This window comes from Rana temporaria, chromosome 6, assembly GCF_905171775.1.
Source record: "Rana temporaria chromosome 6, aRanTem1.1, whole genome shotgun sequence".
NCBI classification, from domain to species: Eukaryota; Metazoa; Chordata; class Amphibia; order Anura; family Ranidae; genus Rana; species Rana temporaria.
The window spans coordinates 220,709,236-220,727,408 of record NC_053494.1 but is presented as its reverse complement, the minus strand read 5'-3'; the positions used below and the strand labels follow the sequence as shown (position 1 = coordinate 220,727,408).

Here is an 18,173-nt window from a genome sequence, read left to right as displayed (position 1 = left end):
CGCCGCAAGGACGTATTGGTTTTGACGTGAACGTAAATTACGTCCAGCCCCATTCACGGACGACTTACGCAAACGACGTAAAATTTTCAAAATTCGACGCGGGAACGACGGCCATACTTAACATTGGCTACACCTTCTAGGGGGCAGCTTTATCTTTGCGCGGCGTATATCTCTTACGGAAACGGCGTATCTTTACTGCGACGGGCGCACGTACGTTCGTGAATCGGCGTATCTAGTCATTTTACATATTCTACGCCGAACTCAACGGAAGCGCCACCTAGCGGCCAGCCTAAAAATTACACTTTAAGATACGACGGGGTAGGAGACTTACGCCGCTCGTATCTTAGCCTAATTTAAGCGTATCTGGTTTCCAGAATACGCTTAAATTTACTACGGCGCAGATTCAGAGTTACGACGGCGTATCTACTGATACGCCGGCGTAACTCGCTCTGAATCTGCCTAAAAGTGTCATTTCTTCAGTGTTGTCACATGAAAAGATTTACACAAATGTGAGGGGTGTACTTACTTTTGTGAGATACTGTGTGAATATAGGGAACAAAAAAATCAGGGTGGCACCAAATTTCTTATATCTAATGTTACAATTTCTCTTCTTGTTGGGCCACCACTAAACCTTGAGGGATAATTTGCGTTCCAAACCCTAAACTGTGTCCCCCCAAACTTGTGTCTGAACCCCACCGCTCCTGATAGCCCCCCCCGCTTCTGATAGCCCCCCCCCCCGCTCCTGATAGCCCCCCCCCCATGAGCCCCAATACAGAAGATGTGCTCCCATTTGTGTTGTTGGAGGCAGATATTCTGGCTGGTAGCCCAGGTTCTGGGTACAGTAATGCGTGTTTTGTGCCGTGGCGTGGTGACGCGGTGGCGTGGTGACGCGGTGGCGCTGTGACGCGGTGGCGTCGGTAAAATTGGAAGCTGTTTTGGGTTCCCCCGGCTGAGAAGATTCTGCGAGATGTTTGTGGAGACGATCCTCTCGTTCCCACATTAAAGCGATGTAATAAATCTCAGGACTCGGCGTGTTTGTTTTATGACCCTTGATAGTTGCCGCTGCCAGCGCCGTCTGCGAATTAGTCACCGAATGCCGAGACCGAGGATTGGAAGCCACGAGGATGAGTGCGCAAAGAGCGACTGAGATGCAAATGACGATTATTCCCAGAAACAATGGGAACTGGGACTGTCTGAACTGGGACTGTGTATAGAATGTAAATCGAAAAAGGAGATCCCCTCCCCCCCCCTTTAAGTGGGACTTTAACGGCAACAAAAGTATCAGTAAAATATCATTTATTAACAAATTGTACAAATATACATTTAGGAGTAACAACCCAATTTAAAAGCGTAGATGATACTAGTAATGGTGGTGGGTTCCCAAATAGAGTCCAGACAACCCGACGCGTTTCGGGACACGTCCCTTCTTCAGGGGAAAATATATGAATGTACAGAACAACGCACAGGATTCCCATCCTCCAAACATTGTTTTGTTTCTGCGTGATTTACAGAATAATTAGGAGCCAATTAATGTTCATAGTAATCTTTAGGGCAGTGGGCGGAGTCATGCAAATCATATCTCCTGCCCCTATGGCCAACCGTCCCTCCAGAGCCTCTGGTTTATAGACCGGATGCATCCTAAATATAGAGCCATTTATCCAACTGTCCATCCAGAGCCTCTGGTTTATAGACCGGATACATCCTAAATATAGAGCCATTTATCCAACTGTCCCTCCAGAGCCTCTGGTTTATAGACCGGATACATCCTAAATATAGAGCCATTTATCCAACTGTCCCTCCAGAGCCTCTGGTTTATAGACCGGATACATCCTAAATATAGAGCCATTTATCCAACTGTCCATTCAGAGCCTCTGGTTTATAGACCGGATACATCCTAAATATAGAGACATTTATCCAACTGTCCACCTAGAGCCTCTGGTTTATAGGCCAGATACATCCTAAATATAGAGCCATTTATCCAACTGTCCATCCAGAGCCTCTGGTTTATAGACCGGATACATCCTAAATATAGAACCATTTATCCAACTGTCCATCCAGAGCCTCTGGTTTATAGACCGGATACATCCTTAATATAGAGCCATTTATCCAACTGTCCATCCAAAGCCTATGGTTTATAGACCGGATACATCCTAAATATAGAGCCATTTATCCAACTGTCCACCTAGAGCCTCTGGTTTATAGACCGGATACATCCTAAATATAGAGCCATTTATCCAACTGTCCCTCCAGAACCTCTGGTTTATAGACCGGATACATCCTAAATATAGAGCCATTTATCCAACTGTCCATCCAAAGCCTATGGTTTATAGACCGGATACATCCTTAATATAGAGCCATTTATCCAACTGTCCCTCCAGAACCTCTGGTTTATAGACCGGATACATCCTAAATATAGAGCCATTTATCCAACTGTCCATCCAGAGCCTCTGGTTTATAGGCCGGATACATCCTAAATATAGAGACATTTATCCAACTGTCCATCCAGAGCTTCTGGTTTATAGACCGGATACGTCCTAAATATAGACCAATTTATCCAACTGTCCATCCAGAGCCTCTGGTTTATAGCCTGGATACATCCTAAATATAGAGCCATTTATCCAACTGTCCACCTAGAGCCTCTGGTTTATAGATCGGATGCATCCTAAATATAGAACCATCTATCCAACTGTCCATCCAGAGCCTCTGGTTTATAGACCGGATACATCCTAAATATAGAACCATTTATCCAACTGTCCATCCAGAGCCTCTGGTTTATAGACCGGATACATCCTAAATATAGATCCATTTATCCAACTGTCCATCCAGAGCCTCTGGTTTATAGACCGGATACATCCTAAATATAGAGCCATTTATCCAACTGTCTATCCAGAGCCTCCTGGTTTATAGACTGCATACATCCTAAATATAGAGTCATTTATCCAACTGTCCATCCAGAGCCTCTGGTTTATAGATTGGATACATCCTAAATATAGAACCATTTATCCAACTGTCCATCCAGAACCTACTGTGCTGCTCACTGTTTTCCCTGCTGGAGTGGAAGCCGTACCTGAGGACCTGCAGTGCAAGGATCTCCCTGCTTCTGCTTCATCCATCTGTGGATCTGTGCTTCTCCCATCTCTTATTATTACCCCACCAGTCATTATATCTCCAGTCATTGGGGAGGGGGTTCTCTCTGTTTCTGAGGTTCTTAGGCTACGCGGGGTTAATTAACCACTTGCCCACCGGAGGACGTCATATGACGTCCTCGGCTTTGTGCGGTGATATCTGAATGATGGGGCAGCTACAGGCATCATTCAGATATCGCCGTCTTCAGCCGCAGATTATGTGCACGATAAGAACGATCAAAGCGGCAGTTCCGCCGCTTGATCGTTCTTATAGGCAGCGGGAAGGGACGTCCCCCTCCCCTCCCACCGCCATCCGGTGCTTCTCCGGGTTCTCCCGTGCCATCGGGGGCCCGGAGAGCGAATCGGTCGGCGCTGCCTGGAAAGCATAGAGATGACTGGTGACCAGATGGTCCCCAGTCATCTCTATGACCGTCGGAGGCCCGGGTGCGACGTTATGACGTCACGCCCGGTACCCGGAAGTAAACAAAGCCGCAATCGCGGCTGCCGGCATGTGATCGTGATTTATTTTTTTCACCGATTTCATGCTTGTAAGCCTGGAGGAGAGATGTGGGGGGAGGGGAAGGTCTTATTGACCCCGCCTCTCTCCATAAAGAGGACCTGTCACAGTGATTCCTATTACAAGGGATGTTTACATTCCTTGTAATAGGAATAAAAGTGATCAAAAAAATGTAAAAAAAGTGTTAAAAAAATTAAAATTAAGTAAAATAAAAATTAAATTAAAAAAATGTTTTTTTCAAAACGCCCCTGTCCCCGTTATCTCGCGCACAGAAGCGAACACGCATGCAAGTCCCGCCCACATATGTAAACGTCATTCAAACCCCACATGTGAGGTATCGTCGCGTGCGTTAGAGCGTGTGCAACAATTCTAGCACTAGACCTCCTCTGTAACCCGAAAATAGTAACCTGTAAAAAATGTTAAAGCGTCGCCTATGGAGATTTTTAAGTACCGAAGTTTGGCGCCATTCCTTGAGTGTGCGCAATTTTAAAGCGTGACATGTTAGGTATCTATTTACTCGGCGTAACATCATCTTTCACATTATACAAAAAAATTCGGCTATCTTTACTGTTTTTTGTTATTTTTTAATTCATGAAACCGTTTTTTTTTCCCCAAAAAAAGGTGTTTGAAAAATTATTGCGCAAATACTGTGCGAGAAAAAAAGTTGCAATGACTGCCATTTTATTCCCTAGGGTGTCTGCTAAAAAAATATATAATTTTTGGCGGGTTCTGATTAATTTTCTAGCAAAAAAAATTGTGATTTTTACGTGAAGGAGAGAAGTGCCGGAATAGGCGCGGTGGACAAGTGGTTAAGTCTCTGTCCCATTAGTATATCTCCCCTGAGATCTGTTTGAGGGTCTCCCGGTTCCCAGGGCAGCGGGGAGCCCAAATCGCACTCTGTATCCCCCTCAGGGAGGGAGGCCGATAATTCCTTTTCCTGTTCACAATTTCCTCCACATGTATCTTCTCTTCACCCAGATCATTGAAAACAAAAATTCCTTCTTATGTTTGATGTTTAAAAAAAGTTTCTGCCAAAGTACAAAAAAATACTCAGTTTAGTCCTTTCTCAGCCTTTTCAACACAGAGGACCTTGAAATAAATTGGTGTCAGTGGGAACCTCCTGTACCCGAGAGGCATAAAGTGCTCATTGCTGGAGGAACCCCCAACAACCTCCGGAGGAACCCCCAACAACCTCCGGAGGAACCCCCAACAACCTCCGGAGGAACCCACAACAATCTCTGGAGGGGCCCCCAACAACCTCCGGAGGAACCCCCAACAACCTCTGGGGGGACCCCCAACAATCTCTGGAGGGACCCCCAACAACCTCCGGAGGAACCCCCAACAACCTCTGGAGGGACCCCCAACAATCTCTGGGGGGACCCCCAACAACCTCTGGAGGGACCCCCAACAACCTCTGGAGGAACCCCCAACAACCTCTGGAGGGACCCCCAACAATCTTGGGAGGGAACCCATAACAACCTCTGGAGGGACCCCCAACAACCTCTGGAGGGACCCCCAACAACCTCTGGAGGGGCCCCCAACAACCTCTGGAGGGACCCCCAACAACCTCTGGAGGAACCCCCAACAACCTCTGGAGGGACCCCCAACAATCTTGGGAGGGAACCCATAACAACCTCTGGGGGTTCCCCCAACAACCTCTGGAGGGACCCCCAACAACCTCCGGGAGAACCCCCAACAACCTCAGGAGGAACCCCCAACAATCTCTGGGGGGACCCCCAACAATCTCTTTAGGGACCCCCAACAACCTCTGGAGGGACCCTGCTTGGGAAACTCCTCCACGCCCACTTTTTGGGGAAAATTCTGTACCCACCACACAATATCTTTTCGGGAGCTTTTTTTAGGCTCCTCGTAATCAAGGGGGGCCCTCTCCAGATAAAAGCGATCTTGCGGTGAATCCGCCGCAGAGACCACTTTTATCTGAAAGCGGATCGCCCGCCATTGAAGAGGATACCGTGGGAATGCGCGTTCCTGCTACACTCAGGTGTGAATGGGGCTTTATGTGGGTTTAATTACTTCAGATCCGCGCTATAGCCGAAAGACTGCTACAGCGCGGACTTACTTTCCCGGGAGGGGGTCCCTAAACTTCCTCCCGTGCTCGAGCGACCGGCGTGCCCCCTGCAGGGCTCGCCCTGTGATCAGTGAGTCAATGAGACTCGGCTGATCACAGATCTTGACCCCTTACCACGTGACCAGCGGTCAGCCAATGACAGCAGATCATGTGATGTAAACAGAGCCGGTAATCGGCTATTTGTTCTCCTCCACAAGTGCCACCCATCAGTGCCCATAGTGCCACCAATCAGTGTCACCAATCAGTGACACCTACCAGTGCCGCACGCCAGTGTCACCTACCAGTGCCCATCAGTGTCACCTACCAGTGCCCATCAGTGTCACCTACCTGTGCCCATCAGTGTCACCTACCAGTGCCCAGTGTCATCTATCGTGCCCATCAGTGTCACCTACCAGTGCCCAGGGGCGGACTGACAACTCATGGGGGCCCCCGGGCAATAGGAGATTATTGGGCCCCTGGGCAATAGGAGATTATGGGGCCCACAGGTCAATAGGAGATTATTGGGCCCCTGGGCAATAGGAGATTATGGGGCCCCCGGACAATAGGAGATTATGGGGCCCCCAGGGCAATAGGAGATTATGGGGCCCCCAGGGCAATAGGAGATTATGGGGCCACACAGTATACACACTCATACAGTATACATAAACAGTATACATACAAACACACATTACACACACACACACTGAAAAGGTACTGGAGAGGCGGGGCAGCTATAATCTTGGGATTTTTTAAAAACACTGATTTTTACATAGTGTCCCTCGTTTTACGGAGGCTGCCAACCCTGATAGGGGCCCCCTAGTGGCATGGGGCCCTCGGGCAGTGCCCGAATGGTCAGTCGCCCCTGCCAGTGTCATCAGTTTTACCTATCAGTAACACCCAGGCATCAGTGCCACCCATAAGGGCCCATCAGTGCCAACTTATCAGTGGCCATCAGTGGCACCGTATCTATCCCCATCAGTGTCGCCTTATCTGTACCCATCAGTGCCGCCTTATCTGTACCCATCAGCGCCGCCTTATCTGTGCCTATCAGTGCCCACCAGTGCAGCCTCATCAGTGAATATCAACGAAGGAGAAAAATCACCTGTTTGCAGAACTTTATAACAAAATATGAAACTTTTTTTTTCTTTGTTTAGCAAAAAATAACCCCCCAGCTGTAATTAAATACCACCAAAAAAAAGCTCTATTTGTGTGAAAAAAATGATAAAAATATAATTTGGGTGCAGTGTAGCACGACCGCACAATTGTCATTCAAAGTGCGTCAGCTCTGAAAGCTGGAAATTGGCTTGGGCAGGAAGGGGGGGGGGGGGGGTTTAGTGCCCGGTAAGGAAGGGGTTACACGTGTTTGTGGGTTCAATAAGGAGACAAAGTGTGAGGAAGAATGGAGGATTTGCTACAAAGTATAAAGAAATAGATCTGCATTGGATACATTGTATTAATAATAAGAAGAAAGTCTGATGTTATCAATCCGTTTCCAATCATCCAGAAACAAGACGGCCACGCCCCCTATTCTGTATCCTGTATTCCGATAGGACGACTATATAGATTAAAAATGTCCAATACAAAGGAAGGCCACGCCCCCTATTCTGTATCCTGTATTCCGATAGGACGACTATATAGATTAAAAATGTCCAATACAAAGGAAGGCCACGCCCCCTATTCTGTATCCTGTATTCCGATAGGGCGACTATATAGACGAAAAATGTCCAATATAAAGGAAGGCCACGCCCCCTATTCTGTATCCTGTATTCCTATAGGGCGACTATATAGATGAAAAATGTCCAATATAAAGGAAGGTCGGCCACGCCCCCTATTCTGTATCCTGTATTCCGATAGGATGATTATATAGTACACAACATGTTATAGGAGATACCCAATTTGGTGTCATCATCTTGGATTCATCCCTTTTACACAAAAGCGCATTAAAAATGTCTTATGCAGTTTATAAAAACGCATATCGTGTTTTTAGCGAGTTTTTAATGCATTTCAGTGCGGGGAATATCGCGTTTTTAATGCGCTTTTAATGTGTTTTTGACGTGTTTTCTGGATATATTACATCACTGACTCCCAGCATGCAATTGTGTATCCTGGACGTGTAAAAAAAGAAAAACGCATCAAAATCGCAACGTGGCGCGTTCTATTGATTTCTATGGAAAGTGCGTTTTTTTTTATTTGCTTTTTAAACAAAAGATTCTGCATGCCGGACTTTTCATAATGCAGATCACAGATGTGAATAAATACCGAGGATTGCCAGGGAATGCCATCTGACGCGCTATTTTCACACCCGCTGTGCCCATTATGAGGGGTTCCCACCATCCCTATGCTGAGTTCCCGGGTCTGTACACCCGCTGTGCCCATTATTAGGGTTCCCACCATCCCTGTGCTGAGTTCCCGGGTCTGTACACCCGCTGTGCCCATTATGAGGGGTTCCCACCATCCCTGTGCTGAGTTCCCCAGTCTGTACACCCGCTGTGCCCATTATGAGGGGTTCCCACCATCCCTGTGCTGAGTTCCCGGGTCTGTACACCCGCTGTGCCCATTATGAGGGGTTCCCACCATCCCTGTGCTGAGTTCCCGGGTCTGTACACCCGCTGTGCCCATTATGAGGGGTTCCCACCATCCCTGTGCTGAGTTCCCCAGTCTGTACACCCGCTGTGCCCATTATGAGGGGTTCCCACCATCCCTGTGCTGAGTTCCCGGGTCTGTACACCCGCTGTGCCCATTATGAGGGGTTCCCACCATCCCTGTGCTGAGTTCCTGGGTCTGTACACCCGCTGTGCCCATTATGAGGGGTTCCCACCATCCCTGTGCTGAGTTCCCGGGTCTGTACACCCGCTGTGCCCATTATGAGGGGTTCCCACCATCCCTGTGCTGAACTCCCGGGTCTGTACATCTGCTGTGCCCATTATGAGGGGTTCCCACCATCCCTGTGCTGAGTTCCCGGGTCTGTACCCCCTGCTGTGCCCCATTATGAGAGGTTCCCACCATCCCTGTGCTGAGTTCCCGGGTCTGTACACCCGCTGTGCCCCATTATGAGGGGTTCCCACCATCCCTGTGCTGAACAATCACAAACTCCCTCCGTGTGTTCTTAGCAGTCTTCCTGGCATCACCCATCGTCTCACCCTCCTCCCCCCATGGTGGGTGTTGTGCGGCACAGAGAGGGTTAAATCTTCCGGACGGACGGCGTTCCTGGACTCCGGGGGGAAATCGCACTGAGGGAGGAAATTCCACATAATTACTGGACCCGGCCCAACATGAAAGGCTCAGACATGTCAGCGCCGATCGTTATCTCAACGCGCAGATCGCGTCTCGTGTCCCTCGTGCTTGTTTACCAAACATCGGACCTTCTATCGGAAACATCTTTTTTTTGGGACACGCCGGTTTTGGGGCGATTTAATAAAATATGCACTAAGAAATCCGACCGGTTTAACCTCCCGCCAGCTCTGGCGCGGGATCTCGCGGCCCCACAAAGCTTGGTCGTTACCCAGAAAAACCTATTCTGCAGGATTCGCCGTTTTTTTTTAAGACAACATTCGCACTGTAGCGTTTCGTGAAAATTTGCGTTTACGAAACGTGAGAATTGCACCCGCCGCACCCGCGTTGATAATTATTGTTAATGGTACCCTAAACATGGTGGAAAAAAGAAAAGAAAATGCTTTTACAGCACGAAAAAAATGCGGCAAAACATGGCGGTTAAAAAAAAAATGCAGAAAGCACTGACGCCCGTTCGCACCTCGCCTTTTACTAACGCATTTTTTTCATGCGTTTTCATAAAACACGCATAGCCACTCCCCCCCCCCCCTTTATGATCAGGCAATTTTTTGGGTGATATGCCACTGCATTACTTTAACTGACAATTGCGCGGTCGTGCGACGCTGTACCAAAAAAAAAATTGGCGTCCTTTTTTTCACAAAAAAAAAAGCTTTATTTGTGTGGTATTTGATCACCTCTGCGATTTTTCTTTTTTTTTGCGTTTTTCTTTTTTGCGCTATAAACAATTTTGAGAAAAAGACGATATTTTTTACTTTCTGCGATAAAACAAAAAAAAAATTCACATGTAAAATTATGTTTTTTTGATGCTTTAACCACTTCAGCCCCGAACCATTATGCAGCCAAAGGACCTTTTTGCGATTCGGCACTGCGTCGCTTTAACTGACAATTGCGCGGTCGTGCGACGTGGCTCCCAAACAAAATTGGCGTCCTTTTTTCCCCCACAAATAGAGATTTCTTTTGGTGGTATTTGATCCCCTCTGCGTTTTTTTATTTTTGTGCTATAAACAAAAATAGAGCGACAATTTTGAAAAAAATGCAATATTTTTTACTTTTTGCTATAATAAATATCCCCCAAAAATATATAAAAAAACTTTTTTTTCCTCAGTTTAGGCCGATACGTATTCTTCTACATATTTTTGGTAAAAAAAAAACGCAATAAGCGTTTAACGATTGGTTTGTGCAAAATTTATAGCGTCTACAAAATAGGGGATAGTTTTATGGCATTTTTATTAATAATTATTTTTTTACTACTAATGGCGGCGATCAGCGATTTTTTTCGCGATTGCGACATTATGGCGAACACTTCGGACAATTTTGACACATTTTTGGGACCGTTGTCATTTTCACAGCGAAAAGTGCTATAAAAATGCACCGATTACTGTGAAAATTACACTGGCAGTGAAGGGGTTAACCACTAGGGGGCGCTGTAGGGGTTAAGTGTGACTTCATGTCCAGTGGCGGCTGGTGTTCAAAATTTTTTGGGGGGGCGCAAACATAAAAAAAAATAAAAAATTGCAGCCTCACTGTGCCCATCAAATGCAGCCACTGTGCCATCAATTGTCACCACTGTGCCATGCCATCAAACGCAGTCACTGTGCCATGCCAAACACAGTCACTGTGCCATGCCATCAAACGCAGTCACTGTGCCATCAAACACAGTCACTGTGCCATGCCATCAAACGCAGTCACTGTGCCATGCCATCAAACGCAGTCACTGTGCCATGCCATCAAACGCAGTCACTGTGCCATGCCAAACGCAGTTACTGTCCCATGCCATCAAACGCAGTCACTGTGCCATCAATGGTCACCACAGTGCCATGCCATCAAATGCAGTCACTATGCCATCAATTCGCACCACTGTGCCATGCCATGAAACGTAGTCACTGTGCCATGCCATCAAACGCAGTCGCTGTGCCATGCCATCAAACACAGTCGCTGTGCCATGCCATCAAACGCAGTCACTGTGCCATGCCATCAAACGCAGTCGCTGTGCCATGCCATCAAACGCAGTCACTGTGCCATGCCATCAAACGCAGCCACTGTGCCATCAATTGTCACCACTGTGCCATGCCATCAAATGCAGTCACTATGCCATCAATTCGCACCACTGTGCCATGCCATGAAACGCAGTCACTGTGCCATGCCATGAAACGCAGTCACTGTGCCATGCCATGAAACGCAGTCACTGTGCCATGCCATCAAACGCAGTCGCTGTGCCATGCCATGCCAAACGCAGTTACTGTCCCATGCCATCAAACGCAGTCACTGTGCCATGCCATCAAACGCAGTTACTGTGCCATGCCATCAAACGCAGTCACTGTGCCATCAATTGTCACCACAGTGCCATGCCATCAAATGCAGTCACTATGCCATCAATTCGCACCACTGTGCCATGCCATCAAACACAGTCGCTGTGCCATGCCATCAAACGCAGTCACTGTGCCATGCCATCAAACGCAGTCACTGTGCCATGCCATCAAACGCAGTCGCTGTGCCATGCCATCAAACGCAGTCACTGTGCCATCAATTGTCACCACTGTGCCATGCCATCAAACACAGCCACTGTGCCCCTCAATTGTCGCCACTGTGCCCATTGTTGCCACTGTACATGTCACTGTGCCCTTTAATTGTTGCCACTGTGCCCATTGTCACTACTGTGCCCATTGTCGCCGCTGTGCCCTGTAAAATGCACTTACCTTACTCCTTCCAAGTCACTCGATGTCTTCTCCCGCCTTGGTGACGCTTCAGCCAATCAGGTTACCGATAACCAGAATCGGTGAACCTGATTGGCTGAGACGGCCGTCAGTCTTATCCAAGGGACGCACCCCCCGTACGTTCCGAGGATAAGACATCCGGGAGCCTGTTGGGTACTCCGTGACCCCGCCCCCGATCGCCACCGGTGTCCCGCGATCGGGTCACAGAGCTGAAGAACGGGGAGAGGCGAGTGTAAACAAACCTTCCCCCGTTCTTCCTAGTGAGAGTGTCACTGATCGTCTGTCATAGGGAACGACGATCAGTGACGTGACACTCCAAGCCACGCCCCCCCTACAGTTAGAATCACTCCCTAGGACACACTTAACCCCTTCAGCGCCCCCCTAGTGGTTAACCCCTTCCCTGCCAGTGTCATTTTGACAGTAATCGCTGAATAAATGACAACGGTCCCAGAAATGGCGTCGGATGTATCCGATGTGTCCGCCGCAATGTCGCAGTCACGATAAAAATCGCCGATCGCCGCCATTAGTAGTAAGAAAAATATATTAAGACTGTAGAGGGTTCAGGTATGCCCAGGAATAAGGGCTGCGCTCCGCACGTGCAGTGTGGTCGGCGGCCCCCCTCCGTCACGCTACAGTCATACAACGCGGCGGGATCTCCGTGTTTTGTTCTACCGATCGGCATGATACATTGTATGCGCGTCTCCACATCTTATATTCATTTCCTAACAAGTCTGTACAGAGACTGATGTGACTGTGGGGGGGAGGGGACATTAGAGTGTAAGCTCCTCTGTACAGAGACTGATGTGACTGTGGGGGGAGGGGACATTAGAGTGTAAGCTCCTCTGTACAGAGACTGATGTGATGTGTGGGGGAGGGGACATTAGAGTGTAAGCTCCGCTGTACAGAGACAGATGTGACTGTGGGGGGAGGGGACATTAGAGTGTAAGCTCCTCTGTACAGAGACTGATGTGACTGTGGGGGGAGGGGACATTAGAGTGTAAGCTCCGCTGTACAGAGACTGATGTGACTGTGGGGGGAGGGGACATTAGAGTGTAAGCTCCGCTGTACAGAGACTGATGTGATTGGCTCAGTGATCTCTCTATGTATATATTGGATCTCAGTGATATTTTGTGTCTCCTCCATAGGCCCCCTCTTCTCTCTCACCATAGAGAAGACGTTCCCGGAGGACGGCGGTCAGTATAAATGTATAGCGGAGAACTCGGCGGGGAAGGCGGAGTGCTCCTGTAATGTTTCTGTAGAAGGTAAGTCATCAGGCTGTGGTAGGTGAACTCATCGGGGCTTAAAAATGGAGTCTGTATACAGTGCCTTGAAAAAGTAGAATTTTGGTGTCATGTGACCAGAGCACCTTCTTCCACATGTTTTCTGTATCCCCTCCCCCACATGGCTTCTCACAAACTACAAACAGGACTTCTTATGTCTTTCTTTCTCCAATGTCTTTCTTCTTGTCACTCTTCCATAAAGGGCAGATTTGTGGAGAGACCACTAATAGTTGTCCTGTGGACAGATTCTCCCCCCTGAGCTGTGCAGCTCCTCCAGAGTTACCATGGGCCTCTTGGCTGCTTCTCTGATGAATGCTCTCCTTGCCCGGCCCGGTCAGTTTAGGTGGACAGCTGTGTCTGGGTAGGTTTGCGGTTGTGCCATACTCTTTCCATTTTCCGATGATGGATTGAACAGAAGCTTGGGAGATTATTTTATAACCTCCCCCTGCTTTATACTTCTCCACAACTTCATCCCTGACCTGTCTGGTGTGTTCCTCGGCCTTCATGATGGTGTTTGTTCACTAAGGTTCCCTAACAAACCTCTGAGGGCTTCACAGAACAGCTGTATTTATACTGAGATTACATGACACACAGGTGGACTCTATTTACTAATCAGGTAACTTCTGAAGGCGATTGGTTCCTCCCCCTCTGTGTTTGATCAACTGCTTTGAAGGGCAAAGGGGACATCAGGGGTCTAATGTCTCCATGAAGAGGACCTGTCACCTGTCCAATTCTATAACAAGGGGGCTTGTTGGCACCATTCAGGATTAACTCCATAATGATAAAAAAATGATCTAAGGAGATTTTTAGGTACTGTAGTTTGTTGCCAGTCCTAGACATGTGCACTTTCGGGTCATTTGTTTTTTGTTTTTGTTTTTTTCATTTTTTCGGGTCATTCGTGTGATCGCAATTCGTAAATCCGAAAATCTGAAAATAAGAAAGAAAATCCGAAAATTCAAAATTCAAATTTGTTAATTCAGAAACATTTGAATTAAAAAAAAAACGTATTCGTAAATTCGGAATCCAAAAATCAGAAAAAATAACTAATAACTTAACTATTACTATTAAATTTAAAAAAAAAAAGTTTTCGTTTCATTTGCTTTATTTTTTTTCATTTTTTCGGGTCATTCGTGTGATCACAATTCGTAAATCCGAAAATCTGAAAATTTAACTAAAAAATTATTACTTAACTATTACTAACTATTAAATTATAGATATTGGAATTTCCTTTCAAATTTGGCTGTTGGTGAGCGTAACGAATGCGAATTTATCCGAAGTTACGAATTATCCGAAATAATCGAATGCCGCATCTAATCGAACAAATTAATATCAAATAATAATAATAATAAGAAGAAGAAGAAGAAGAAGAAGAAGATGTTTTTATTATTATTATTATTAATGTTATTTTATGTTATTAATTTGTTACGTTCAATTCGTTTAGATGCGGCATTCGTTATTTCGGATAAATTCTCAACTTCGGATAAATTCGTATTTGTTACGCTCACTAACAGCCACATTTTAAAGGAAATTCCAATACCTATAATTTTAATAGTTAGTAATAGTCAATTTATTATTAGTTAGTTACGGTACTCTTTTGAATTTTCGGATTTTCTTTCTTCTTATCAGATTATCAAATTTACTAGTTGTGATCACACGAATGACCCGAAAAAAAAACAAATGAAACAAATTTTTTTATTTTTTATTTAATAGTTAACTTAACTGTTACTAACTATTAAATAAAATAAAAAAATTGTTTCATTTGTTTTTTTGGTTTTTTTTTTCGGGTCATTCGTGTGATCACAAAATTCGTAAATTCAATAATCTGATAATAAGAAAGATTCCAAATTAAAATTTGTTAATTCAGAAACATTCGAATTAAAGAAAACCCGTATTTGTAAATTCGGAATCCAAAAATCCGAAAAAATAACTAATAACTTATTTATTACTATTAGTTATTTTTTTTTAATTTAATAGTTGATTTAACTATTACTAACTATTAAATAAAAAAAAAATATTTTGTTTCATTTGTTTTTTTTTTGTTTTTTTATTTAATAGTTAATTTAACTATTACTAACTATTAAATAAAAAAACTATTTTTGTTTCATTTGTTTGTTTTTTTTTGTTTTTTGTTTGGGTCATTCATGTGATCACAAAATTCGGAAATTCGATAATCTGATAATAAGAAAGAAAATTCAAAATTCAAATTTGTTAATTCAGAAACATTCGAATTAAAGAAAACCCGTATTCGTAAATTCGGAATCCAAAAATCCGAAAAAATAACTAATAACTTAATTATTACTATTAGTTATTTTTTCGGATTTTTGGATCCCGAATTTACGAATACGGGTTTTCTTTAATTCGAATGTTTCTGAATTAACAAATTTGGATTTAGAATTTTCGGATTTTCTTTCTTATTTTCAGATTATCGAATTTACGAATTTTGTGATCACACGAATGACCCGAAAAAAAACACAAAAGCAAATGAAGCAAATTTTTTTTAATTAAATTTAAATGTTAGTAATAGTTAAAAATAACTAATAACTTAATTATTACTATTAGTTATTTGTTCGGATTTTTGGATTCCGAATTTACGAATACGGGTTTTCTTTAATTCGAATGTTTCTGAATTAACAAATTTGAATTTTGAATTTTTGGATTTTTCTTTCTTATTTTCAGGTTATCGAATTTACGAATTGTGATCACACGAATGACCCGAAAAAAAAAAAAAAAAAAACTAAACGAAAACATTTTTTTTTTAATTTAATAGTTAGTAATAGTTATTAGTTATTTTTTTTCGGATTTTTGCATTCCGAATTTACGAATACGGGATTTCTTCGAATGTTTCTGAATTAACAAATTTGTCGAAAATTTGTTAAAGAAATGAGATTGGAACGAAACAAATTGCACATGTGTAGCCAGTCCAATTTTAAGCCTCGACATGTTCGGTATCTATTTACTCTATGCAACTTAAACCACCCCCCCCCCCCCCCACACACAAAACAAATTGAGCACTAATCTGCATGCCTACTCCCCCAGTACAAATCTTTGCCTAAATCCCCCCAACACAAATGCCCCTCCCCAAAAAAAGTCACCCCCTCCTTGCACAAATCTTCTACCCCTCAAGTTTCCCCTCTGAGTAGACTCCTCCTCCCACCTCAAATCCCCCTTCTAGCACAAGTCCACCTCCTAAATTTCCCCTCCTTGTACAGATCCCCCCCCAACAAACCAAAATGTCCTCTCCTAGCACAATCCTCCTCCCCCCTTCACCGTTTCACCTCTTTTAGCACAAAATCCCCCCCCCTTCTAGCACAAATCCTCCTCCCCATCTCAACACATATTCCCCATAATCACCACTCCTTGCAATTCTTACCCCCTGCCGTCTCCCCAAATTGCTCCTCACAACACAAATCCCCTCCCCTTCCATCTCCTCACAGAGCACCCCCCCCCTTTTACCTCACATGCCCAGGGCAGCCGCCCCACCTGCCCACCCCATGTCTCCGGCCCTGAGCGGATCACACAAGATCTCTATATAGCAGTTATCTGTGACCCACTTTTATCGCCCCCATTCCGCCCACCATTGAACTCCCCCCTCTGTGTCCCCCCCCCCCCACCTCTCCAGGATCACAGCGAATGGCTGTTTCAGGGCAGCCATTACAAATTTTGGGGCCCCTTACACAGCTTTAGGCAGGGCCCCCCCCCTGGAGCAGAGAACCGGGGGGGGGGGGGGGGCCGACGGAAAAAAACAAATGTAATCTCCTCTCTCCTGACGCAAGATAATAAGTGGAGGGGGGGGACTTGGGGTGGGGGCTCTGGGGGCCATCAGTCCCCTTACAGGTGTAATACAAAAAATATATAAAAAATAAAAAAAACTGGAGGGGAGCCAGCCAGGCCTGTAAGGGGCCCTGGGGACCATCGGGCCCCTTACAGATGTAATGCAAAAAAAAAACGGGAGGGGGGCCCTGGGGACCATTGGGCCCCTTACAGATGTAATGCAAAAAAAAAATAAAAAATAAAACGGGAGGGGAGCTAGCCGGGCCTGTAAGGGGACCATTGGGCCCCTTACAGGTGTAATGCAAAAAATAAGAAATAAAAAAACGGGAGGGGGGCCAGCCAGGCCTGTAAGGGGCCCTGGGGACCATTGGGCCTTTTACAGGTGTAATGAAAAAATAAATAAAATTAAAAAGTGAGGGGGGCCAGCCAGGCCTGTAAGGGGCCCTGGGGACCATCGGGCCCCTTACAGATGTAATGCAAAAAAAAAACGGGAGGGGGGCCCTGGGGACCATTGGGCCCCTTACAGATGTAATGCAAAAAAAAAAAAAAACGGGAGGGGAGCTAGCCGGGCCTGTAAGGGGACCATTGGGCCCCTTACAGATGTAATGCAAAAAAATAATAATAACTAAATACGGGAGGGGAGCCAGCCAGGCCTGTAAGGGGCCCTGGGGACCATTGGGCCCCTTACAGATGTAATGCAAAAACAAATTTAAAAAATAACAAAAAAAGTGAGGGGGGCCAGCCAGGCCTGTAAGGGGCCCTGGGGAACATTGGGCCCCTTACAGGTGTAATGCAAAAAAAAAAACGGGAGGGGGTCAGCCGGGCCAATGGGGACCATCGTGCCCCTTACTGGTGTAATGCCTGTACCCCCCCTGATGGCGGCCCTGGGCTGCTTCGTATACTCTTCTTTTCCGTGTCCATCGCTAATATTTCTTCTCTTCTGTTTCAGATACTTCCGGAAAAACAGAAATAAAGAAAACCAAAAAGCCTCGAAGTAATGCGGCCCCAGCCGGCACATCGGAGAGTAAGTGTCCCCCCCCCCCCCCCAGTCCCAGGATGAGTGGATAGAGAAGGAGCAGAGCTAGCACTCCGTTTTACCCAGACCAACAAGCGGCTCCTATAGTGACCAATCAGAGCCCTTCTATTACTTATCACTCAGTGGCCCCTATGTGTTTCCAAACACGTCATTGGCTGAGATACAGACCGCTGTGTTCAGTCTGCTGGGTGAAGGAGCAAGCGGAGGGATGAGCGAGATTGTTGGTGTAATTCCCCCGGGGTCAAGAGACGCAGGGCTGCTGTCAGAAATCACGGGGGGGCCCCGTACAGCCTACCGACAGGCCCCCCCCCCCCGAAATATATCAAAACAATATTTTCACAAATGCACTAAAATCATTATTAGCGGACGCA

The 18,173-nt window shown here is 45.8% G+C and overlaps 1 protein-coding gene across 2 annotated transcripts in view; it reads left to right on the top strand.

Moving 5' to 3' along the window:
- The window catches only part of MYLK (myosin light chain kinase), a 232,149-nt gene that overhangs the window by 137,672 nt on the left and 76,304 nt on the right, over positions 1-18,173 (top strand). For both annotated transcript variants that reach the window (XM_040358297.1, XM_040358296.1), the window contains exons 16-17: positions 12,861-12,977; positions 17,716-17,790. In XM_040358297.1, coding sequence (XP_040214231.1) covers positions 12,861-12,977; positions 17,716-17,790 — 192 coding nt within the window. The remainder of the gene's footprint in view (positions 1-12,860; positions 12,978-17,715; positions 17,791-18,173) is intronic.